This window comes from Apteryx mantelli, chromosome 25 (genome assembly GCF_036417845.1).
Source record: "Apteryx mantelli isolate bAptMan1 chromosome 25, bAptMan1.hap1, whole genome shotgun sequence".
In the NCBI taxonomy this organism is placed as follows: domain Eukaryota; kingdom Metazoa; phylum Chordata; class Aves; order Apterygiformes; family Apterygidae; genus Apteryx; species Apteryx mantelli.
In genome coordinates, this window is record NC_090002.1 from 5,101,762 (window position 1) to 5,126,379 (window position 24,618).

Consider the following 24,618-nt stretch of genomic DNA (forward strand, 5'->3'; position numbering starts at 1 on the left):
CCACAGCACTTACCGGGCTCTGAAAATGCATCGACTTCCCAAGCAAAGTCAGTGAGGCTTGGGTATCCTTAGCGTGGAGACAGCTGTCTGCAGGCTTCCTCCACCCTGCTTTCTTCTCTGTTTTTGGAAATGCCTTGCGAACTTGCTCACCCAGACGGTCCCTCTCTGTGCACTGCTGCACTGACTCTCCTGCCAGCTGCCCTGTCTCAAGCACCAGCACTGGGGGAAGAGGTGCAGCAAGGTTTCAGGACTGAGTGTATCCAAGCCGTGGTTCAGGAGAGCATGAGCTGAATCCACCTTTCAGACCAAATAGCTCATGATTCCGCACTAGGCCTATGATTTCCTAATCACAAGCCTACAACCAGGGAGGGAACCTCTGTGCAGCCAGGCTGGGAATGCACTGTCCCATCCCAGGAGGAGGGATGGAAGGAGGAGAGGTGAGAACTGGTGTGAATTTGGACTGAATAGGGGTTTCTGCCTGGTTGCACTGTGAGAAATGCTGAGTGGGAACAGGCTCAGCCCTCACAGGGGGCTCTTGGTGTGTTGTAGCAGTGCCTTGTCTGTGTCCCCAAGGTCTTCAGAGCAGTAGCAGCATGCACGATTTCAAACCTGGGCCACACCTTAGGCGTTTTGCTGCACACCCCCATCCCTGTTTAGTGCAGCTTGTAAAGTATACAGGGCACTATGAACTCAGAGCAAAGTGCAGGTCTCCAAACAGGCACCAGGACTGGAAAAAAAACAGCATCAAAAGGTGCGTGATTTCCAGCACATCTCGAACTTCTGGGGAAAGCACTGCATTTTCCTCTGGACAGAGAAACGTGTCACCGCTCAGCTGGCTCTATTGGGACTTCCTGCAGCAGACTCAGGTTAGCACAGTGGCCAGGCAGTGCAACTGAGGGAGAGCCAGGCCAGAGAAGTGGTTTTGGGTTTGTGCTCCAAAACAGGAGGGCAGCTGTATTGCTCTGGGCATCACATGCTCTCCTTTGCCCCATTCAGGGGTACTGAACTGAACCACTGGGGGCTCTGCTGGAGTTAGGGCAAGTGGCAGTGAATTTGAGACCTGATATGAGAAACATCCCCAAATCTACCTGTAGGGTTAAATCAGAGGTGGACATTACTAGAAGATCCACATTCGCTCTCTTCCCTTAGCAAACACAGAGGCTCAACCTCCCCATTTTCACCTGACATGGACTCCTCTCCCTCCATCCCCATAAGCATCCTGCTAGCTTGGGGGCAGGACCACCCTCTGCATGACCAGAGCAATTGCATGGGGCACAAGGGCTTTTCAACATGTTTTTTCCTTTCCAAGCTTAATTCTACAGAGCAGCCGCAGCCTAACATGGTGTCAGGACATGCTACCCTTGCTGTAGGCAGCATGCAACCACTTGTCCTCACCCTAGACATCTCAGGACATATAGTCAGCGAGCACAACCTTTGTAAGCAAGGTGCAGGCTGACTTCCCAAGTGGTTCTGCTCTCAGAGGCAATCAGAGATTACAACCCCACATCAAACAGCTGCTTTGGAAATGCACAGGCTGCAGAGTGCTCCATGGGGCAAGCAGCTATATTTGGGATCTTGAGAACCGCAATGTGGGGTCAGGGTGCGAGAGCTGCCGTCACGGACTGACCTGCCCCATGGCTTGAGGCAAAGGGTTTCGGCTACAATTTCACCCCTCCAAGCTTGTTGTTCCAGTGGGATCCACGCCAAAGCAGTGTCCTGAGATCTCACTGCACACGCTATCCCCAGAGGGAACTCACACACTCTGCAGCGATTCTGGCACAGGAAGAAAGGTGTGGAGGGAAAGGTAATATCTTTTACTTGACCAACTGGTATAGCTGGAAAATGCAAAGAGGTTTCATGGAAACAAAGCCTTCTTCAGACCAGAAACAAGCAGAAAATGGCAAGCCAAGTACAGGTCGAGAACAATTGCTCTGAGCTTAGTTTAATTATGTTAATTTGGCAGTTTGAAAGAAAGGGGTGGCTGGCATTTTTGGAGCAGGGAGGGATGGCAGTGACATGAAAGGCAATACGGCTGATGGCCGCTGTGGGATAAGGTCCCAGTTACACCCCTCACCCAGCCTGTACCTGTGCCCAGCTCATCGTCAGATTCTGGATCCTGCGGATCTCCGTGCACCAAAACACCCAAAACCGCCACAGAGCAAAACCCACAGGTCTCTCCAGCGTGTCTCTGCAGCCACTGTGAGAGAGGCAGCAAGGATACACTCAGCAAGGTCCCCAGAGCCCAGACACAATTATCTTAGGATACAGCTGACTTTATACAGCTGCCTTGTGTTTTAGATTAAGGGGAGGGAAAAAAAAAAAACTCTTTACTCTATAAGTACACCTATTTTTTCAAATATGTCAACTGGGATAAAACGTCGCCCACTCACCATGTCCTGCTTTTATCACTGGCTGGTCAAAAGCACCTCGATCAGTCACTGGAACACACGTCTGACAGATTTCAGCTTTATTAGAAACACAGAAAAAGCCCAGTTCTTTACAGGGATGAAGTCTCCAGGGGAACATGCAGCAGTCCACTTTGAGTGCTTTGCACTTCTGGTTGGAGCAGGGGCTCGGAGCCAAGACTTCTCCTCCTACTCTGCTCTGGAGCTGTTTTTGTGGCTCTGCGCCAGATGGGAGCCCAGCTTTCCCCATCGGTATGGGGAAGTAAGTCGAGCTGTCATGCTTTTCATCCCAGGATGCACTATGCTTTAATTGCACCAGACCAGCTTTGATTTCTGCAAGCAATCCCACTTTCGGATCCCTCCCAGACGGCATTGCCAGCTCTCAATTTCTTTTCTCTCAACTAGAAGGGAACCTTTTGGTGGCCCCTTTTTACTTAAATTCAGTCAAAATGCAGGGACTTGGAAGGTCCTCTCCCTAGAAAGAGAAGATGATGCCAAAGCAGTCTCTAATTAATTGTATTTATTTCCAAAAGAAGTTTATTAAGTCATCCTCCATTTTACCCAACAGCTCTCTTCTTCTTTGACTTTCCTCAAGTTCAGTGACAAGTGTAGCTCTTGCTTGAATCTTGACTTCCTCAGCTCGTTATCAATGTTTCAGTTGTTCTATACACCCCTGAGCCTATTCCCTAAGCTTTTTTTTGTGAGTTTGTTCAACAAGCCCTGTGAGCAAGGCCATTGCAACTTTCAGCAATCAAGCGCCCCCAAAGCAAACCAGCGCAAACCAAAGCACTGGAAGCTTGAAGTTGCAGAAATTATTTAAAGGTAACAATAGAAAAAATCAATTTAATCAACAAAATGATTTTCCGCTGAAAAGGTTTTGCTGTCAAGACTGCAGCTGTGTGTTAGCAATGAGGGATATGGCAAAGGGCCTGGCCTGACACGGCCTTTCAAAAATATCACTCCTAGTTGTTTGTAAAATGGTCCATTCCTTTTCTAGGATGCTCCGTGTCCTCCTTGCCAATCAGCCAGTGCCTAGAGACATTTGAACCATGCCCAAATATTTGTCTGAGAGTATTTGCAGCTCAGCTGGTGGCTGGAGCTCACTGTAGTTGCTGGCCGTGGGAGGAGGATTAGCTCCAGCAACACCAGGGAAGGAAGGGGTAAATTTATCCCACCGCCTCTGAAGACCACACTCAGCCCGTCTGCAGTGCCCTGCTCTTTGCAGGGGTTAACGCCAGGCTACACTCCCTGGAGAGGAAAGTTAAACATTACCTCTGAATGGCCCCCTGCAGCCTCCACGGTGTCTGCCCAGAGCTGGGAGGTGATTAAACCTTGCGGCATGCTGTCAAGCAGCACAGCACATGGAACTGCATGGGAAGAAACCCGCCTGGCTGCTGTCTCAGCTGCACCAGATCCACACTGTCATAAAAACCTGGTCATCCTGGGAGTCCTGCCAGCTCTGTGGGCCCTTTCCTTCCTCTGCCATATAAAGCAGGGTGAAACAGGTTTCTTAACCCCTTTTCCCCTCTGCTAGCCCACTCACATCTTCACTTGCATCCCTCCAGGCTCCGGTCCCTGCAGCCCCCCCAGGACTTGCTCTCTGTGGGTAGATAACAAAATTCATGCGCTATGAGGAATGTGATCTGCCATACGACCGCTTTCTAGTTGGCAAAATAGGTTACACTTAGTCTAGCCATGTAACAGGTGACCTGAAGAATTTCCACTGAAATAATTTTTCACTTTTGTCCCTGCTTCTCTGTCATAAGCCAAGATCTTGGGGCATCACAGGAGATGGCATCTCATCCAATCTGCAGAGGAAAATGGAAATCTGAAGGACGCTGGCATCCATGGGGTGCCGTGGTGGTATTTTTGAAACAAGGTATTCTAGTATTTGTCTAATGTAATCAAATATGTTTATTTTTAACCTTTTAAATTAAATTATCAATGGAAGAAAAAAAATCCAAACCCTTGCTAGTTAGGTGCAAGGCAGTTTGGACAATGATTATTCCCTTCCTATAGAAAACCTTAGTTTGTGGTTTGGTTTGGCTTCTGAAGCAAACACACACTAATCACACACACTTTCCCACCTGGCTTTCTTTGCACAGTGGGATGTATCTCTGTATTATCAGTTTTCAGTGCATCGCACATGTCTGTCCAAAAGCTGAAGGAATTTTAGCCTGGAAATTACAGGCCTAGACCATCCCAGCACCTGCAGACTGCCACTTTGGGGAGGCAGGGACACCTCCATGTGCATGGCAGAGGGATGCTCTTTTAAGCTCCTAGCCCCATGTGAGCCATTGCACTGCAGCAGTGACAGGATTACAGCTGTTTGAGCAAGGGTGAAAAGCCCCTTCTGCTTGATGTCAGGCCTCATGTCCTTGCTTCCTGGGGAAGTGCAGGCAGTGCTGACCCCGCCAGTCCATCACCAGCAGCAACGCAGGAATGACCCTGTGGAGCTAAAGGAGGAGCAGAGCTGGGCCGAATGCCAGGGGACAGCATGGGCAAAGAGGGTGGAAGTGTAGGATTCACCCCTGGGGCCTTGTGCAAGGTTGAGGAATGTCCTAATTACAGTTATGGAAACTGGAAGATCTCCACTCCCCTGTAGCCAAAGAAACAGGCTCTGCATAGGAATGAGACACAGGACACTGTTCCCAAGGGAAAAAAAACCCAACCGATACTGGTGTAGCTCCTTAGCGGGTGCAGATGGGTGTCTCTCTCCAGCAGGGGTTTTCTGATCTGCATCAGATGAAGATCTGGCCTCCCTGAGCTCCTCAGGCAGATGCAGGTCTGCTTGCAAAGCCCTCCTGTGAATCAGCAGGAAAGCTACACGTGGGCAGAGAGGTACCAGAAGAGAAGTGCAGTTTTACATTACAACCTTGTTTATACACAACAGGTTCCTGCAGCACAACTCCCTCAGCCAAGGATCACGTAACTTTCCTCTTCTGGTTGTAGATCTAGAACAGCAGATTTGGCATCCTGGTTTTTAAACCAGATCTAGATAAATGATAGACTGGTTTCCCTGAGCTGGCATCCCTGTGGGACTCATGCCTCTGCCTAATTCCATCACCTCCAGTTTTCTGGAGCTGCATTATGGTCTGGGCTGGTGAACATCCCTTTGGTGATGAGCTCAGGAACAGCCAACAGGGCTTTCATAAAGGGAAGTCCAGTTTCACAAAGCTGCTGGAGTTTTCTGAAGGTATCAACAAGTATGTGGATAAGGGTGACCTGGCAGATACAGTCTTTCTGGATTTACAGAATGCTTTTATAAAAGGTCTTTAGGCAGCCATGGATAATAGGAAAACTCCAAGGATAGATAAATAATCAGTTACAGAGAGGAAACAGAGGAAGGAGTAAGTGATCAGTCTTGCATGGTCACCAGTGGAGTTTCACCAGGGTCTGTGCTGCACATCTGGTGCTCAACATATCGCTGAATGACCTGGGGAAAGGAGTGGTAGTGAGATAACAAAGTCTGCTGATAATCCTGGTTTCTTCAGTGTACAAAGATGAAGGATGACAGTGAAGACATTCAGAAGGGTCTTGCAGGACTTGGGATGCAGGCAACAAAATGGCAGATGAACTTCAGTGGAGTATAAAGTGATACACACGGGAGAAAATCTATCATGGCTTCACATGTAAAATGCTGGGCTCTAGGTAGGCCATTACCTACTTGGGAGTTACACCTTGGGATTACCATGAGGTCAATTGTTCCAGGAAAACACGAGCTAACCACTCTGTGGCAACAAAAAAAACCAAGACAAAATCTTAATCAAATGTTTGGAATTAAGGTAAGGAAGGAAAATCAAAACAAAGAATACCACTATGCCACTGCATGAATCCAGATATCGCTCACACCTAGAATACCGTACACTTTCTGGTCTCGTCATCTCAAAAAGGATATAGTCAAGCTGGAAAAAGTCCAGAGAGATCAGCTATGGTGATCAGAGGTATATAAGGGAATTTGTATGAGATGACTACGTCACCTATGGCTCTTCAGTCTGGGAAAGAGGTGGGGTGGGGTGGAGAGGTCTCTAAAATCAGGGGTGTTCTGGAGAAAGTGGTTGCAAATCAACGCTTTGCACTCCTCGGCACCAAAATTATCAGAAAGATCAGTAGGAGTCAGTGCAAGCCAAAGAACAGTTGGGAGCTTTTCCTGCAGAAGAAGATACCTGGGGAACTCCTTGCTGAAGGATGTTGTTTTATACAAACAGTTTTCCTGTTTGAAGGAAACCCAGCAAATTCATGAAAGAGAAACCCACTAAGGGTTCTGAAATATGTAGGAAACCATGTTCAACTCAAAAGGCCTCTGAGCTGAAAATAAAGACTGGAGGAGTGTAAGGGGTGAGTATCATAGATGCTTGTCCTCTTCTTAATCCCAGGCTGTTAAATGACTATCTAGAATTTCTTCTTAATAGTAAGAGGAATCACAAAGTGTGAGGTTTTATATTCATTTGCTGTGTAGCTCCTAGCTGGGGGTGTTCTTTCACTACATTAAGTCTAATCCTTTTTACAATCCTGCTAAGTCCTTTACTTCAGTGATATCCTTTGGCAATGAGTTTTGCAAGTGAAGTGCTCACTGTGCATTAATCAGAAAGGTTTATTGCTTTACAGTTCCTTGCTGATGCTGGACTGCTATATATAGGTTGTCAGCAACTAGCAGGACACTTACAAGGTTATTTAAGTAAATTTGTTTCTCTTATCTCAGAGCTTGCTGGATTTTCTGTGTGTATGAAATCATTTGAAAGACAGTTGGCGACCGCAAAAAGGAAGAAAATCAGAGAAGGAGTCTTGCTCAGAGTAGGTGGCTCATTTGACAGGGCTGTCTTTTAGAAATGGGATTTTAGTCAGGAACCTTTGATTAAAATAGCTCATTAGATTGTTAAGGTCCCAGGCACTCACCTGTGAGCTGGAGGCCTGCAGCATGCGTGGCAAACCTAGTAATATAACCAACCCCTCAGGTCTAGCACAGCAGGGAATGAGACCTGGGGAGACAGTGGTGGCAGTGGGAGAGCCCAACAGGAATGGGTGGAGGGACATACCTGCCTGAGGCAGGTCCTGCAAGACCATGCAGCTCCTTTGACCAGCCATGGCCAGCAAAAAGTCCTTGAGATCGCACCTGGACAATTGCTAATGTTACCCTTGAGTGTTCCCTGAGCACCCAAGGTGGACAACAGCTGGAGAGCAGAAAAGGTCTATTGTACAGATGGGAAAGAGGAAGAAGATGGCAGAAGACTGGATGGATCTCAAAGGAATCAGGGACTTAGTTCATCATACTCAAGCAGTCTCAGATGCCTTCTTTTGCAGGCCTCCACTGTGAAAATTGCCTGGTTGGCCCAGGCCCCATCCAGTGCATGTGGTAGCCTTGAGATCCCAGATGTGCTGCACATCAGGGCCAGCCCACATCTCTTCAGCAGCCGTGCAAAAGGGATCTTGGGTTTGCAGGAGGCCTGGAAGTGGTCTCACCCTCAGCTTCTCCAACATATCTGAGCGTGTTGGACTCATCTGAGAGAAGTTGCAGTCACCCAGGCAAAGAACAGGCTCAAACCCAGATGTGCTTTATCTGGGGTACCCCCATCACCCCCATGAGCCAGTCCCCCCACTGCTTTTACGCTTGCCCTTTGAAAGGAGAGTGCTGCCTTGTGTGAGTGTGGGAAGACGGATCCTCAGTACCTAGCTTAGGGGGAGGATGGGGGTGAGGGACTGGGCCAGGCACAGGATGAGCCAGGGCACACAGTCCCCATCTGGCACAGAGCTTCAGCACTCAAAAATCCGCCACCCCCAGACCTGGCACCTCAGGACCCAGGTCCTTTCAGGGGAGGCCTTTAGTCGCTTCCTCTGAAATTTGTGTGTGCTTTTTACTGCAGCAAAAGTCATAACTAAGGGGAGGCTGTGACTGTTAAAACCCAGACGTCTAGAGAAGGCTGAAAAGACCAGTGCACCCTCCCATAGTCTTTGGAAACGCCTGGACTGCACCCAGATGGAGGTGTTTTAATGACTGTTTTGGATCCCTGGAAGCCAGTGTTGGATCAACTCTCTGCCGCCTCCCACTCAGCCCAAGGTAATTCACCTCCTCCACAGGCCAGTGCTGGAGGAGTTGTTGACAGGCGGAGAGTGGCTGGTAAAACAGGTTCTCAGCAGGGAGTTGTCTCTGAAACCCTGGGAGACCTGGATGGATCAAACCCTGAGCCTGGGTCTACATTCGAACCCTGGCACACCAGGCAGCGAAGAGTGATTTGCTTTTGCGTGGCACTCCTGGGCAGGGCATCTTTTGCCCGGCGCTGCTAGTAGACAAATTACAGCCTTGCCTCTGTCAAGGTAGATAAGAGACCATGTGATGCAGCCGGGTGGTAAACGGGTTGCAGGCAGGGTAAAGGTGCACAGGGAAATAACCTTGCAGGGAGTTCCTCCTTCCTTGGGGCGCAGAGTCTCTGGGCAGTGCAGGTCCCTGTGGATTTGTGCATGAGTTGGTCTTGATGCCTGCGCAAGTTTTTGGAGCTTTCTGAAACTCACGGAAAGGAGGAATGTCTTTTAACAGAAAGAACTGGTCTGATCTCTCCAGGTAGGTGCTGCGGTTTAATGCTTAACCCTTTCTACTGACTAGAGGTGAGCTCCAGGCACAGCAAGCCTCGGGCAAGGGAGGGCGAGAGGTGTCGGGGAAGATGGGAGCCAGGGGCAGCTGTAGTGTCAGGAGGGTTGCTTGCAAAGGTGGACGTGGTGCCAGCCCCACTGAGCGCTCCTCGCTGCTGGAGTTTCTCGTGCCTGGGCAAGACCAGAGACAGTCTTGTTTCTGCTGCCTGGGGAAGCTGAATGCTCATGCCTGCATAGGAAAACCACTGTGGAAACATGTCCTTGCCCTCTGCATTGGATGCGTTTCTGGTCTTTGGGGCTTGTCCCCCTCTCTCTGGGGTAGGAGAGGCAAGTCAGGCTCTCTCTGCCTGCATTTTGCCTCCAGGCTTGCTCTGGAGCTGGCTGCAGGGTTTTGCGCTCGATCTGTGTCCCTACAGCCCTCAGTGCTGTGGTTGTGTGGTTTGACTGGGACTGCTCCACGTCTGTGTGGGAAGGTTGCAGCCTCTGTCCATCTGATGCTGAGTAAGCCCTGATTCATCTGCAATCACTGAATGATCCCTGTAACCACTTGTCATTGTCCACTCTACTTGGCCTTTCCTAAAAAGAGGTTTTGGGTGACAGAGCTCAGGTCAGAGTTGGGGCAGGTGAGGCTCCTGGGCATTGCTGACTGATTCAGAAGTGTTGGTGGCTACCAGGAAGCCTCCATGATCTGGGGTTCTTTCCCAACCTGTCGCAGAGCTGGGGAAAGCAACTTTGACCTTGGTTCGTGTCTGCGCAGACAGGGAATGGGGAGTCAAATGCAGCCATGTTCTTACACAAAACAAAACCAAAATCATGCTTTGAGTGGACGCAGTGGCTTAGAGACTGAGTGTCCTGGCTTGGCTGTGATACAGGATGGCCATAAGGACCCCCAAAACAGCTGTAGTTTCAGCCAGTTTAATTGCTCATCTTAGTCGTCACCATGCTGGTAAGCCGCTCACCATGGTCAGCTAGAAAATGGGAATTAAGTGAGACCCCATTGCACAGAGACTGCCCAGTTCATACCTTTGTCGTTGTCACAGGCTGTCTGGGAGAAATCCAAAGAGATCCAAAAGCCTTTCAGATCCGTGTTGTCCGAGCCATGCTCTAACCCTGGACTTGCCTGAATGCAGGTCGAACAGGGTCCAGCACTCAGGTTGTTTTACAACCCAGGAAGGCAGTTTCTGTTCTGTCATTAGATGGGACAACATTAACTAAAACGGTATAAATGTCAAACATCTGAGCACTAATAATTGACAGGGCAGGAGAGGACAACATGGGGGGGGACTTACTTACAAATCTTTTTTTATTAATTTCTTTGATGTTAAAAAAGATAAGACAGTGAAAAATAAATCCCTCTTGGAAAAGAGGAGGGTAACATTGGCAAAAAAAATCCATAGACTAATGTGTGGATTAACTAATTACCAATAATGAGAAACTGCATGCTGATAATGCCAGGTTACACGCTGCCTCTGAAGGAGCCAAATGAATTCAAGGCAGGAAAATCTCATTTTCATTTTGCAAGAAGCCTACTCATGCAAAACAAAAAAGTAACTGGCTCCCACATAAACCAGAGTGTTAATGCTCTGTACTGTCATTGTATGAGACATGCAAACAGCACTTAGCGGAGGCACCTGTATATGTACGTCCACATGCATGTGCTAATCCTTCCCAGTGGGAATTTGTGTGTGGCGTGATTGCTGCAGTGTGTCTTGCTGGGACATCACGGTGTGCCATGCAAATGAAGCCATGCTGCATTTCAAATGCAGCTAAGCCATATATAAATATTTACAGGCTAAGGCCCACAGACGCAAGCAGTTGTCAATAAAGGAGCTGAATGGGGACGTGTCTGCTGGCAGGGCGAGAGCAGGCCTGGGGTGCTAACAAAGTCCACTGACTCGCCCAGGCTCTGGGACAGGTCCCCAGTCCAGCCTTCTGCATCATGGTCTCCTCGATGCAAGAACTGACGTTGAGGATGGAGATGCTCTGGCAGCCGAGGGCGGTGGGTCTGGTCACTGTCAGCGAGCAAGGGCTGCTTGGGTGAATGGCAGCAAAGGGGATGGAGGCTCCCCAGGAAGCAGCAGGAGGAGAAGGGAGGACACTCCGTGTCATTGCCCTTTCCCTTTTCCGAGGAATCACGAGACGCCCTGCAGATAAGAGCTGAACTTTCAGCTGGGATGTGCAACTTTCCCCCTTTGCTTTTTGCTCTGATTTCCTTATCCTTTCACTCTTCCCCGCCTCCATAGACCAGGAAGAATAGAAGCCGTGAACTGCTGCAGGAGGTAATGTGGTTTAATTTATGACTGAGACTTCATTACACAGTAACTTGTAACCATGCTGCGAGTCACCGTATCTGCAGTGACATTAGTGATACCACAGGCCTGGGCCTGCTCTGACTTTCACGTTCTTAAAAGTCAAATTCAAAGTAAACCTTGAGCCTGTATGAAACTGGAGTGCCACCTCCGGACCTAAGACACCGTGATGGGTCAGATCCCGTGCAGAAAGGGCCTGCGGTCCAAGAGTTCACAAGAGGACTCTGGCCACTCAGGCTGTTCAGGGTGCTGAGAGCTATGCTGGGGCCCCTGCATGTGTTTGCAGCTCATTCAGGAGTAGTGCCATAGATAAATGAATAGCATCTGTGGTGAAAAGCTCAATCCACTCAGTAAAAATAGTGTCCAACATAGTTCATGCACCAGCAGAAAGTGTGGGTGTGTCTTGCACAGCGAAAGGAAGGGAAAGCTGGTGTTTTCCAAATAGCTTTTTATTTACTTTGACATTTTATCTGGAAAAAGTTTGGCTTGTGCAAAACAAAATATTTAAAGATGACTCTTTAAAAATGAAGACCAAAGCTGTCTTTTTGGTACAATTTGTGATTAAATAGTCTGTTAATCAAAGACATCCTTTTGACTGGGAAGCCACATGGGGAGTAAGGGGGGCTCTGGCCATGTCTGTGTCTAGGCAGAGCTCGTTGGTGATGCTTACCTTGTTGGCCCCTGATGCTTTTGCATCTGAGGCTTTTTGCACAGTAAAAATTGCTGTGTGGCTCTTACATTAAGAAACCCCCAAATTTGTGCTGCTGCACCCAGAAGTATTTCTGCTTCCAGCTGGCACCTCCAGATGGAATGGCTGGAGCAGGGTGGATGGTGGGAATCCAGTGCCGGGAACAGAAGGGATGACAAGTGCTGAGGAAGGGTCTGTGCCCAGTCATGCCTCACTCCAAGGACCTGCTCTGGAGCCAGGCACTAGGGAACTGCCACTCCTGGCTCGGAAAACACCTTCCCTGTGACCCGCAGTGGGGTTAAAATCCTCTGCTGCTAGCAGTTACCTCTCCAGTTCGTATGACTGAGATCTGTGTGGTGGCTCTACAGTCCCGGCCTTGCTGAGTTACAGGTTAAATATCCTTCCACAGAAAGGCTTGCTTAATGCAGGCATTCCTTTTAAATGAATGCTCCTTCTAACAGAAGAAATTAGGAGTTGTAAAGTCAAGTGCTTGTGTGGGAAATGCCTGTCTCAGCTGGGTGGAGTGAGGGAGCTTTGCAACACCTAGCTTGTGTTGACATGGTGATCTGTCTCTCTTTTCCAGCCCTGTGCAGCACTGCAACCCTGCTGGGGCAGGGCAACCTCCCTCAATGCCTGGCCCCTTGCCTGATGGTGTGCTGCTGTCCAGGACACAGCAGTCTCCTTTCTCTGTGATTGCCTGGCATCAGGGCTGCAAGCTCCAGTGTCCAGGACACTGACCCTCACCATGATGTTATGTTTCATCCCAAACAGCCTGGCCAGGCAGAGAACCCTCGAGGATGAAGAAGAGCAGCAAAGGGAACGCCGGCGAAGACATCGGAGCTTGCTGTCCTCCACATCAATGGACGAAGACCCTCCTAGCCCTTCAAAAGATGTCAGTCCAGCTCCCAGCAGGTGCGTGGGGTCCTGTTAGCATCAGCCTTGCGCGTGATGCTGCCTGCATGCAGCTTGCTGCCTTGTTTTTCTTGGCCAAAGTTACTGCAGTCAGTGAGAGTCTATCCTCAGTGTGAGTAGGCTGAGTAGTGGGAAGACCAGGGGATACAAGGAGGCTTTTGGGGCAGACAGACAGACTTCACAGGTAGAACAGAAGAAGAGGGGTATGCTTCTGGTAGGCTCAAGCATGGGCCTCACATACAATCACATCCCATAGCATGCCAAGGTGAGTCAGTGCTGAGGTTGAGCTCAGGTGTGGTGTTGGCCATGCCAGAGGCAGGGTGAACAGGTAAGAGCAGACAAACTCCCGTCTCCGCAGAGCAGGTGGGCTGAGCCTGTAATGCCTGGCCGGTTGACCTCCTGTCTCCTATAAACCTTGCAGTGATGTTACACAACTTGTGCTGAAGGGGGAAGGTGACCCAAGCGGTTTCCAGTTATGCTCCCAAAGTCCCTTGCTGCAGTGCGCTGGGATTTAGAGGTATCCTAAGATCAGGATCCCCTTACACAGCCTAACACACTCTCTAAATTGACATTGGAAGTATCTAATATTTAGATGGTTTTTGCTGTGCAGTGAGAATCATGCTCTAGAGGTGTTTCGGCAGACCGGATGGAGTTAGGATGCTTGGGTTGGACAGGGGTTAGACATGGCTGACATGGACAAGCGAGGTAGGAGGTGTCCCCCTTCCCTGGAGCCAGCACAGGCCAGCTATGTGGTGATTGCAATGTGGGGATTCAGGGGGAAGATGAATATTATCGCATCTCCTGCCTAGGTTTTGGGGACTGCATAGATATAATACAGCCTGTGTGGCCCTGGACAAATGAATTATTTGCCCTGTCCCAACTTCAGTGCCTATGTTTGCTGCTTTCCCAGACAACATGCTGCTGCTCTAGGTTGAGGCTGTGGAAATGCTTAATCCTTGTCTGGGAAAAAAAAAAAAAAAAAAACTTTTCTGTCAAATTTGGAGAGCCTAGCTGGGGTGACAGGCATGAGTGTGGCTTCAAGTCCTGGTCTCCACGGAGTGCTGGGATGACTTCAGAGATGTTTGTGGACCTTCCTGTCCCCTGGGGCCTTTCACCTGGCTTAACCTAACCTGCAGGATAACAGACCACTCCTTGGCACCCCAGGATGCTGAGGTTTGGTCTGTGCCTTGTCTCTGTTCTCTAGGCCTCAGACCCTGGTGAAGGCAGTGTCTCCAGAAGAAGTGGAAGAGCATAAGCTCTCGGAGGTGCTGAAGACCCAAGAGGGGAGGCAGACAAGACCCGCAGTGGCAATCTCTGAAAAGCTGAGACAGGAGAAGGAACAACAGGAGCCGGAGGCAGGAGTGAGCCATGCAGAGGCAGGGTTGCAGCAGCATGAGGGGCAGGAGAGCACCCTGGCTGGAGAGCAGGGTCAGGATGCAGACAAGGGCAGAGAGGCCCCATCAGGAGAGCAGCACCCGGAGCCTGCCTCAGAGAGGAAGGTGGTAGCAAGGGGACGGCTCCAGGACAAAGAGAGATGGGGCATGGGGACTCCGCAGGGGGACCAGAGGAGTGAGGTGGGGGAGCAGCAGCAGCAAGCAGTGCAGGAGCAGAGGGGCTGCAGGCTCCGTGAAGTGAAGATCCTGCCTGGAGGAGGAAGCCGCAGCATAGAGGAGAAGACAGTCTCGCTGGTGACCTTGCCTCCTGGCCAGCAGGTGAGCAGGACTTGGAAAGCAGTTGGCACTTGTGGCTCCCCACCACGAGCGAACCCTTTCCTGCTTTCCAGCCCTAGCAGTGGGAGAGAAAGAGGTGACTCTGGTGTGAAGTCCCAGGTGCTGGAAGAACAGAAAGGAGAGTCCAAAGTACCAGGAAGGAAAACCAATCTGCGGGCTTTTGGGGAATGAGTTCTTGATATCTGAGCACTGGATGGCTTCATGGTGTCACGGGCCAAACAACACCACTACAGGGCAGGGGAAAGGTGTGCATTGCCTGTGTGGATAGCCAGAGTGTGTCCGTCCTCCCACCGCACTTGATCTGGGAGAAAGATGAGGTGGTATCAGGGACAGGGTTCCCCTGCCTACCTCCTTTCCCTGTTGCATGTGCTATTTAGATGACCTTCTCAGGGAAGCCTCTATCAGTTTCCCTCAGGGTTTGGCTGAAGAGGGGGTTGGGGTTTCACATATCCGACTGAGACAGCCAAGGTTTGGAGGATCAGGATCTCATATTCCTGCCTCCAAACCAGTTCCTACCCTGGCTGCTCAGATCCCTGGGCCTGAACCTTCTTTGCAAACTCTGCATGGGTACATCACATGTCTGCTTTTTGCTTAGCATCCACCCAGGAGTACTCCAAAGGAAGTAACACAGCTGACTCTCAGCCAAGATGAACCTGCAGAAAAGTCAGATGCTTCTCCAACTCGTATCACCTATAGTAGCTCCATCAGACGAAACAGCCCAAGAACTGTCTCCTTTCGGGTAAGAGCTAAAGCAAGTGGGGGAAAGACTTCCATTACATCAGAGGATAGTGACAGCCTTCAGCTCTTATCAGCAAGGAAGGGTTGCTTTGATCTCTAGCAAAGATCTTGCAGAGCTTGTTCCCAAAAGTGAATACACAGTCCATCCTGGATCTGGGCATTGCAGCTCTGCTTCAGTCTTTCCTCTGTTTCCTCTCTTCTTGTCTGACTCAAATGCGTGTGACTATGAAAAAGCTCATGTTCATACATGTTGTGCTGCCATGGAAGCTTGTGGGAAATACTGAGAAAACAGGGCTCCTCTTGTCCTCAGACTTCCCAAAGAATTGCAAGAACCATCATCTGCCCTCTGGTGTTTCTATCTTCTCTGAGAATGCAGGATGAAAATAAAACCCATCATTCCTCCTGTTCCTTGTTACATCCCTGAGAATATCTTCACTTCTAGTCAACCAAAAAGTCTCTGGAATTAACTGCTTGAAGAGGCTGGAAAGAGCAACTGTGTTGTTGAGCTCCTCTCTTTTATGGCTTAACTGACTTTTATGGTACTCTTTTGGGCATAAAACTGTTAGCACCACAAAATATCTTCAGCCTGGACAGCTTTAATATGGGTTTTGGTGTGGATGAAAATGGAGCTTGCCTGGAAATAGGGGAGCTGACCCACTTTCTCCCATGTTTTTCTTCTGTGACCAAGAGCTACTTCAGTATCTCCTTTTCTTGTGTCTTCCAGATAATCTCAAGAAAAGAGAGAGAAGAAAACCAAAGCCCTCTCACAAGGAGGTCAGCACCTCTGTTCAGATTGCTCTGGCCTTCCTGGGCAGGGATTGTCATCCCTTGTTTTCAAAGGGAGTAGGAGGGGACGCGACTGGGTGCCATCCTAGTGAGTGCCCCAGAGAAGGTCTGCTGAACATCGGCCCCCATGGTGCCTGGCTGACCAGGCAATGATGCTTGGTGTGAGAGCAGAGCACAGACCAATGTTCACCGTACAGACTGCAACCACAGAGGATCCCCCAGCTTGTACTCGAGGTCTCTTGGTTGATATAGTTTCTGATTGGTGCTTGCATCTGCACTGTTAGGAGCAATTGAGCGTTGAGAGCAGTGCAGCACCCCAACAGGGTCCCATCCTTGTAGATATTTAAAACTCAACTGTACAAGGCCCAAAGCAACCTGATCTGGCTTTGGAATTGGCCATGCATTGAGCAGGAGGTTGGACCAGACACCCTTGGATGTTGCTTCCAGCCTAAACCTTTCTCTGATCCTGGAGCCCAGATCAAGTGATCCTCCACATCTCTGTGGCAAAGTTTGGACTGCTGGCTTAAAACCTCTTGAAGAACTGAGAGTTCAGGTCTGAATGCTGTGAGTAAGTAGGATGCTCTCTCCCACCTCAAAGTGTGTGGCAGGTGAGCGAGGCTTTACTGGCTGTGAGCAAAACTCTCCCAATCTGTGTGAGACTGAGGATACAGCTCGGACCTGGTGGTGGTGAAGACTGGGTAAACTGGGAAGCTAACAACTATTTTGCAGAGTACAGTGTGGTCCTAGTAAGGTGGTGAGACCCAGAGATCTCTGTCACTGGCAGGGAAGGAGCTGCCTTGGCTCACTTGGGAAATGCGCACATGATGAGAGCCTGGGTTGGACTAGGTCTTCTCCTGACAAGCTAAGTCCCCCAGGACCATGGACTGAGTCACAGGGGACCTTGGGGGCTATATTTAACTCTCCCCCCTCTTTTTTTTTTAGTGCGAGTCTGAGGATCCCAGGAAGCAGCACCACTATTGAGGAGAAACTGGAAAAGTACTCCTCAGCTGTGCAGGTACCGAAAACTCTCCTTACAGCTGGACTGATGTGGGAGGAATGCATGAGGAGAGGAAGAGGGGTTGCCTGGAGCCAAGCAGGTAAAGAGAGAGCTGGGGACTGAGCTGAGGCAAAGAACCAGAGCTGATGGAGCTGAGGAAAACTGTCCCAGCCAAAAAAAGGGATCTGCCTCAGGGTTTTAGGAGCAGGAGGCAGGTATCACTTGGAGAGGGTAGTGAGGATGCTGCGTGGTCCTGCTGCGGGGAGCAGTAGGGCAATCCCATGAATATGTTGATGTGCAGGGAGGAGACCCCATGCTACCCCAACAGGCTTGGGGAGTGAGCGAAATGCAGGACTTTGCTTTTTGATAGGAGTATGAGACTCCCCAGGGGAGACTGCTTGGGTGCAGCACAACTCCTGCTAACATCTGTCTCTCCTCCTAGCGATCGGAGGTGGTGAAATCTTCTCTGACTGTTCAGAAGAACCTCATGCTGTCCTCAGAGGGGGTGGCCAGCAAGCGCAACTTCTTTGAAACAAGTGCTCCTGCCAAGGCTGAGCCCCTCACTGTCAGGAAGGTAAGGCCAGGAGCTACATGTCCTCGCCACAGCAGAGTCCTATGTCATTGCAAGCACCAGCTCTTTTGGCAAATCCTCCCCTGTTTGGATAACCAATGCACAGACCAGCAGACTGCTGTCTAGGGCTGTCCGGATGCAGCCAGGGATGGGAGTTAGGAGCCTTTTACACAGTGCCAGCAAAAGCTGGGCTCAGGCACTGCCACTGAAACTGCGTTTTGGCAGCGTGTGGGTTAGTGCCGATACGCTGGTATTTGAGAAGCTGGTATCTAGCCAAGGTGTAGGTTGGTCTCCGCCTGTTGCAGTTTTGCTCAGACTCTTTGTGCCCTGGGCACTGTCCTGGGCTGTGTTCGTGCAAATGGAGACCTGGTGCTGTAGCCTTGGTTCCTCTTTGTGTCACAGGACAACATGAAGATTCCAGGATCGGTGACATCCCGCATTAATCTGTGGATCAGCCGAACTCAGGAGCCCAGCAAGGAGGAAAAAAGCAAGGTACCAGCTTGTGCTGAGATCTTGGGGTAGAGCCCTGGCAGGACAGGTCCCTGTATCTGGGAGCAGCGGGGACAGCCCAGACCATGGGGAAGTTGGCCTGGTTATGCTGCGCAGAGTCATCCTCATTGAAAGGTTTGAGGAGAGCTTTGCCAGGGTCGCAGCCTACTCCTTAGAGCAGGGCAGGTTCTGCCTGTTACTCAGCTGGTTCAGGTGTTGCAGGACCACCACAGGGAGATGTCAGGGTTCTGCTTGTTGCTGTGCTCTAATCCTGAGCCAGAAGCACCTGAGGTAGCTGCCCCCAGCCCTCAGTAGGGAAAGGAGGGAACATGCCACGGTCCAGGCACCGTCCGTGTTCATCTCCCAGGGGATGGGGAAGCGAGAGAAATCACCCCAGTGAGAGCCCTACTCTGCCGGTGACTGGACGACTAGCTCCAACCTGGAGGCCCCTGGAACTGAGAGAGATGAGCTGTATGCTCGGCACTTTGGTGCTGGACTCAGCAAGACCCAGAGACTTGTGCGTGCATCGAGAGGCCCTGAGGTGTAAGGGGCCTGGAATGATCTGCAAAGCCTCCCTGTGCAGATCCCAGCCCCCAAAAGTAGTGTGTCCAGCATCTGGGGGGTGCAAAGTGCTCAACTGAGAGGAGTCAGTGCTGCTAGGGCTGTTCCAGGCACATGGACTCTCAGCATGAGGGAGACCCTTTGGACTCAAAGTAATTTTCTGTACTTGGAAAGGAGAGATTCAGCATGGGCTCCAGCCCTCGCAGTACAGGGCAGAGGTCACCCCTTACAAGGATACGGTGTTTTTGCCATCTGTCATAGCACAGTGTGTCCTGCAGGCATCTGGGTACAGATTCCAGGAGGGGCAGCTCCAGCCCAGCCCTGCGACTGGTGAAGGCAAGCCCAGGCACCCCCAGTGCTGAACTGCAGAGATTAGGACTGCCCAGACATGTCCGTACTAGGAAGCTGTGCTGGCTCCGTGTCTGCTAGGAAATTGTTCACTCCCAGGGTCACTCCTGGGTAAAGTTTGCATCTCCTTTATGGGTTCTTCCTACAGTAATGCCCTGCCACCATCCATCTCTATGGGTTGAAGCTGTGCTTTGGTTTTGAGGAAACAGATCTACCAGGGGCAGGAGCTCGTGGCTGCCTGACTTTATCTGGAGCACATATGTTTCAAGGGTGCAGAGGTCCAGACGTCTGGTTCAGGTCAGACTAAGGCAATCCTGCACATGATGCATGAGAAAACCCGCTTGTGCCACTTATGACTCTCCTACTTGCAGGACACCAGGAAAATAAACAGCCTGACAAGGCGTGATGTGTGGGTAAAGCAGCCGAGAGACTCCTCTGGGGACACCAAGGTACACGTGAAGCTGCTCTGAAAACTGGTGCATCCATTGAGCTAGGGGCAGAGCCAGGACCTGCTCATCAGTGCATAACCTGCAGGGCAGACGTGGGAGTACTGAGCTCACCTGGGTACAGGAGGGAGGTGGGTTGTGTGGGATGATGTGACCCAGCATATCCAGGATCCCACATCTTGTGGGAGAGTCAACGGGAGGGAGGGAACTGGAGGCAGCTGTAAGGGTGAGAAGGGGTCTGGTCTGGGAGAGGAAAGGAAATGGCATGTGCTGTGATTTAAGGGATGCCTGTCTGCCCCAATTCTTGTTTGGGGCATATACAGACCTGGTTAAAGCAGCTGCCTTTTGGGGATTGCAGCTTCAGGCCCAGGCTCACTGATTTTTTTGTTTTCTTTTCCAGCTGTAACAATATAAGACGATCTGGGAAAATGTCTTTTTCTCTGAAGAACGAAGCCTGGCCCTTCCTAATCATCCAGCAGCCCACTTCCATGAGAGTCCCCTGCACGCCATATGTGGGGTGGATCCCAGGGGTGGCGAGGGTCCTCTGCTTGTGGGCTGGGAAGGAAGAAGGCTAGAAGACTATTCCTGTGCCCCCAATCTTCACCTGCTGTCTGTCTGGGAATATCCAGGCCTTGAGCCCCCTTACAGATGCTGAAGGCAGAGTCCTGTCTCATTTCCCCACAACACTTTGGTATTTTTCTCCTAGTCCTTGAGTGTGCCCCATAACTGGGCTTGCAAAGTGTGAACTATGTATCTCCCTTGCAGCTAGGTCATGATGGTGGGTGAGAGGCTGCCTGGCCAGGGGAGTTAAGGCTGCCTGTCTGCAGACCGTGTCGACTCCTGCTGCCTGTCCCTGCCCAGTGACAGGCTCATGGGGGGTGAGGTGGGGGGAACAGCCAGATGAAACCTCCCTCCCAGGCTGTGACTGCTGGAGGGGACGCAGCCACAGACGAACTCTGTTTGGAAAGCCGCAAATGCACTGGCTTAGTTTGAAGATGCCTCATGGAGGAGAGGTAGACCTGAGGGCCCTGGTGCTTCCCTCCAGCAGCAGTTCAGCAGGAGAGGGAGGCTTGCCCTCCTCCGCCCTACCCCTTTCGTTTCCTGCTCCCTACAAGCAGTGAACCCTTTCACTTAGTGCTACGGGGAGGGTGGAATGGCCATGACCCTATTTACAGGTCCTGTCCTGGGCCCAGTCTGGTGCAGGACCCCTGCAAACCTCATCTGCCCTCTTGCCACTCCTTGTGAACCGTTTATCCTTGGCTACAGAGACCCAAAGTTACCTGGTTCCTGCCTCTGCGCTCTCTGGCCTGCTGAGCCCGCCTGGGACACCCACCTGCAGGGGACACGAGGTGCTCTCTTGAGGCCAGCTTTAGGATGCTGTGAGGAGACCATGAAATGATGCCCAGGTCCTTGTGAGAGGGCCAGGCCATGGGCTGGGGCCATGCCTTTAACAACCACTGCAGTGTCCGAACTTGGTGTGGGACTCTACTGCTCACCCTAAATCTGATCTTGCTTGTTAGGCTTTGGAGAGGTTTTCTCTGTTCCTGGTTCTCTCCGTTCCTTTTTTTTTCTAATAAAAATGACTCTTTTTAAGATGCTCCTGGCTGGGGTGCTCCAGGTTTGGGAACAGGAATGGTTTGCCTCCCTTCCTCTGGAAAGAGGCAAAGGCAAAACCCACCTGTGCTGGTTTCAGTGCTGCACAGACCAAGCAGCAGGAGGATGTTTCAGCGGTCTGTCCGGCAAACCCAAGACAGATGTGTCCTGGGGGCTCCTGAGAAAACCAGCCTGGCTGAGCATCCAGCTTTATGCGACCCACGCCTTCGTGTTACAGCTTCTTGGGCCTGGTGTGGATGCTGAGTGAGCCCAGGTCAGGACTTAGCTGGTGGCTGGGCTGGGGCAGAGGGTCCAGACCTCCACTTGTGGGAGCACTCGCTTATCAGCGTCCCCGGCCCTTGAAAGTGACAGCTGTCTGGCTTGTGTCAGTCCCTCAGGCACTTGCGTATCTCAGTCCGGCGTGTTTAAAATAGCAAATCTCTGAGGCCACACAATAGCTTGGGCTTATATGGGCTCCTGGGGGGGAAGAGGGAGCTGCGGAGGGGACCGTGGCTGTGGCTGCCAAAATAGCAGCTCACAAGTGTTGCATTCCTCGCTGGGCGCCGGGCGCATTCCTCCCGGCGCTGCCCGCCCGGGGGTGGGCTCTGGAGCCCCCTTAAAGCCTCCTGCCTCCAAAGAGCATTTCTCAGACGCCTGCCAGCTTCCACTGGGCTCCGTGGGATCTCACCTGCACCCCGTGGGAGAGGTAAGGCACCAGGCTGGGGAAGCGTGTCTGCTTGTGCCAAAAGATGCTCGGTCTCTGCTATAAAAGTGCAGTCACTAAACACCTGAAAGGGATTTGGCTTGGAGTTACCGGCCCTGTCCAGCTGCTTCCACTTGGATGACTGTCTTTCTGCCACAAAGGCGTTTCTGCAGATAAAGCATCAGGTCCCTCTTCAGTGGGTTTGTGTTTGCAATGTGTCTGGCTCCATTTGAGTTACCCCTGGTTCATGCCAAGGTGGCTGAGAAGGATCCTGGCGGCCGTGGTGCTGGGGACACCTGATAAAGGTCCCTATTCCCTGCATCTTTGGGTGGGATAAGATGGATGTGACGACTGTGTCAGTGGTTGGTGGCCAGCCTGGCCCTTGGCTCCCTGGCAGCCAGCAGGGTGGATTAGAGGCAGGAGGCTTGCGTGCACGACCTGACCCAGCCACACATGAGAGCAGTGACGTGACCAGCGTTGGAGTGAATGCTGTGACACTGGAGTTTAAGATCTGGGTAGCCTGGAGGAAAGCAGGGACTGTAAACTGTGAAGGATTAACTCATCCCCAGAGGTGTGAGCAGCCAGCCCTGTGCTAGCAGAGCAGGAGATTTGGAGGAGGGGGAGGAATATTTACATTATTTAACCCACAGCTGATAATGGGAGATTACTTGCCATCAGTAATGTTTGCTCTGTAACTCTGTAATATATCCGCTCAGTTCTCTTACTTCCTTCAGAACAAGTTTTCAAAGCTTTAACCAGAATATTTAGCCTGTTTCTATGATGGACAAATAATTCTTAGAACCACTTTCCGGTATAACATTAGCTTTTCTCATGTATCTCCTTAACAGTCCTGTTTTTGCTGCTGTTTGTCAGTAATTGCTCTGTGGAAATCTGGTGATATATGAAAGGGGATGTGAAGGGAAGTGTAGAAATATGTTTTCACAAATGCATGTTCGTGCTATGCTGGCTAGGAGGGAATCTCCACTCTTGTGCCATGACAGTATCACATCAAGTCTTGGGTGCTTAGGACCAAGACTCAGATCTGTTACAGGGAAGGGAAAGTCTGGAACAATGCTGGCAAATTCAGGTGGAGAACCCAAGGCAGACGAGAATGAATCCTGACATCATTTGTCTCCAGAAAGCATTGTCTGAGTCATTGCTCTGAAGTGAGATTTGACAAAGCTCTGTGAGCTACACAGTGTGCAAAGGCACTAATACTGTAATGCATCTTTTCTGTGCCTGCGGATTCCTGTTGTGGATCCAGGCATTCAGCATCTTTAGTAAGTGATCATGAAGCCTGTCCCACCCATCACGAGTAATAAATGCTGAACAGATGAAGCCAGGACCAGTTGCTCCCAGACATCTGATAAGAGGAGATGTGAAGCAGAGCTGCTCTGGGAACAGGTGGTTTAGCACATGGAAGTTATTTCTAGAACTGCCTTAAACTGTCCTGCTGCATCTCAACTTTGCCTAGGTTTGGCATGAATGTAAGCAGTGGTGAGACTGTGCAGAGGCTTTGGTCAATGCTCAGAAATGATCTGCTCAGCCAGCAACTGGGAGTTGATGGGAGGGTTGGTCTGCACAAAGCTGGTGATGCAGCATCAGGTGGAAGCTGGACAGAGGTGGGATGATGAGCAGACATCATGCTGGAATCCACCTGAACATGTCTGGGAAGGACACAGAGGTGCTGGAAAGAGGAGCATGGCCATTTCTACCTTTCTAGCTGCACTCCTAAAAAGAATTATTAGCCCTACTGCTAAATCAGGCTGTGAGTGATTCCCACTTTATCTAAATCTGGGATGATTTAACACCTTCTGTTAAATCAGCTTCTGTTACCTGATCTGACTCTTTTCCTGGATATTTTGTGATGCTATTGTAAGGTTGGACCTCATCTTTAGTAAATGCCATGCTGGATCCTAGGATTTGGAAAGAATTAAATTCTGAGTAGATTCAGGTGTGCCCTTGCTTAATACAAAGCCCAGACGGAATGGAGGAAAGAGGATTTAAGGTGATTGAGATCTTACTAAAAGCCGTGACTGTCATTTCTGTGGCATTTTGTGGCTGAGGAGCCTGCAAGGTGCTTTCCTGTCCCTGCAGAAGAGGAAGTAAAGGTATGGGAGGAAGTCGTAACTAATCCAGTGGCCTGCAGCAGCTCAGCATCAGAGCCAAGAACAGGATAAAGATGCTACTGCAGAGCCCAGATCACTCTTTCCAGAGCGCTCTCTGCTCTTGGAGGGCTGGATCAGGAGGTTTTACTGAGGTCTCATGTTGTTGCTTTTGCAGGGCTGTAAATTTGAGATAACAGGACATCCCTGCAAGTCTCTGTATCCCAACAAAGCTAAGAATATCCAGGAAGCAAAACAAGCTGAACTTTATAACTGGGTTCTTTTCCCATGCCCTGAGCAAACACAACACCCTGAGATCACTCTGGTGAGGGGAGCTACATGTCCTGGACACAGCTTCTGACCAGAGTTATCAGTGTTGCATGAGGCTGTGCCTAATCTCCTGGTTCTTATTTGAGGTGAGCTGTGATCCTAGGACAGGAGGGGAGGGAAGGGGGGCCTTATCTCAGCTGAGATACACAGCCCACAGCCTGGCTGGGGGCAGCTCGCGGCTGGCAGCAGGAAATGCTTTGGAGAGGCACAGCATCTCTGTGTCCGTGCCTCTGTTGCTGAAGGACAGGCTGTGATTGTCCTTCTCTCAGCTCCTAACATTTGCTCTTTCCAATCTGCCTTGAATTCTGCTAGATAACCAAGC

The 24,618-nt window shown here is 50.5% G+C and overlaps 1 protein-coding gene across 1 annotated transcript; it reads left to right on the top strand.

The window, feature by feature from the left end:
* Positions 1-8,802: 8,802 nt before the first annotated feature.
* Positions 8,803-21,140, top strand: LAD1 (ladinin 1). Its single transcript, XM_013944051.2, has 10 exons — positions 8,803-8,961; positions 12,759-12,899; positions 14,104-14,611; positions 15,225-15,368; positions 16,092-16,141; positions 17,096-17,168; positions 17,593-17,724; positions 18,124-18,213; positions 19,491-19,568; positions 19,966-21,140. Exons 1-10 carry the CDS (start codon positions 8,924-8,926, stop codon positions 19,969-19,971), a joined length of 1,260 nt encoding a protein of 419 aa, XP_013799505.2. The 5' UTR covers positions 8,803-8,923; the 3' UTR covers positions 19,972-21,140.
* Positions 21,141-24,618: the final 3,478 nt, after the last annotated feature.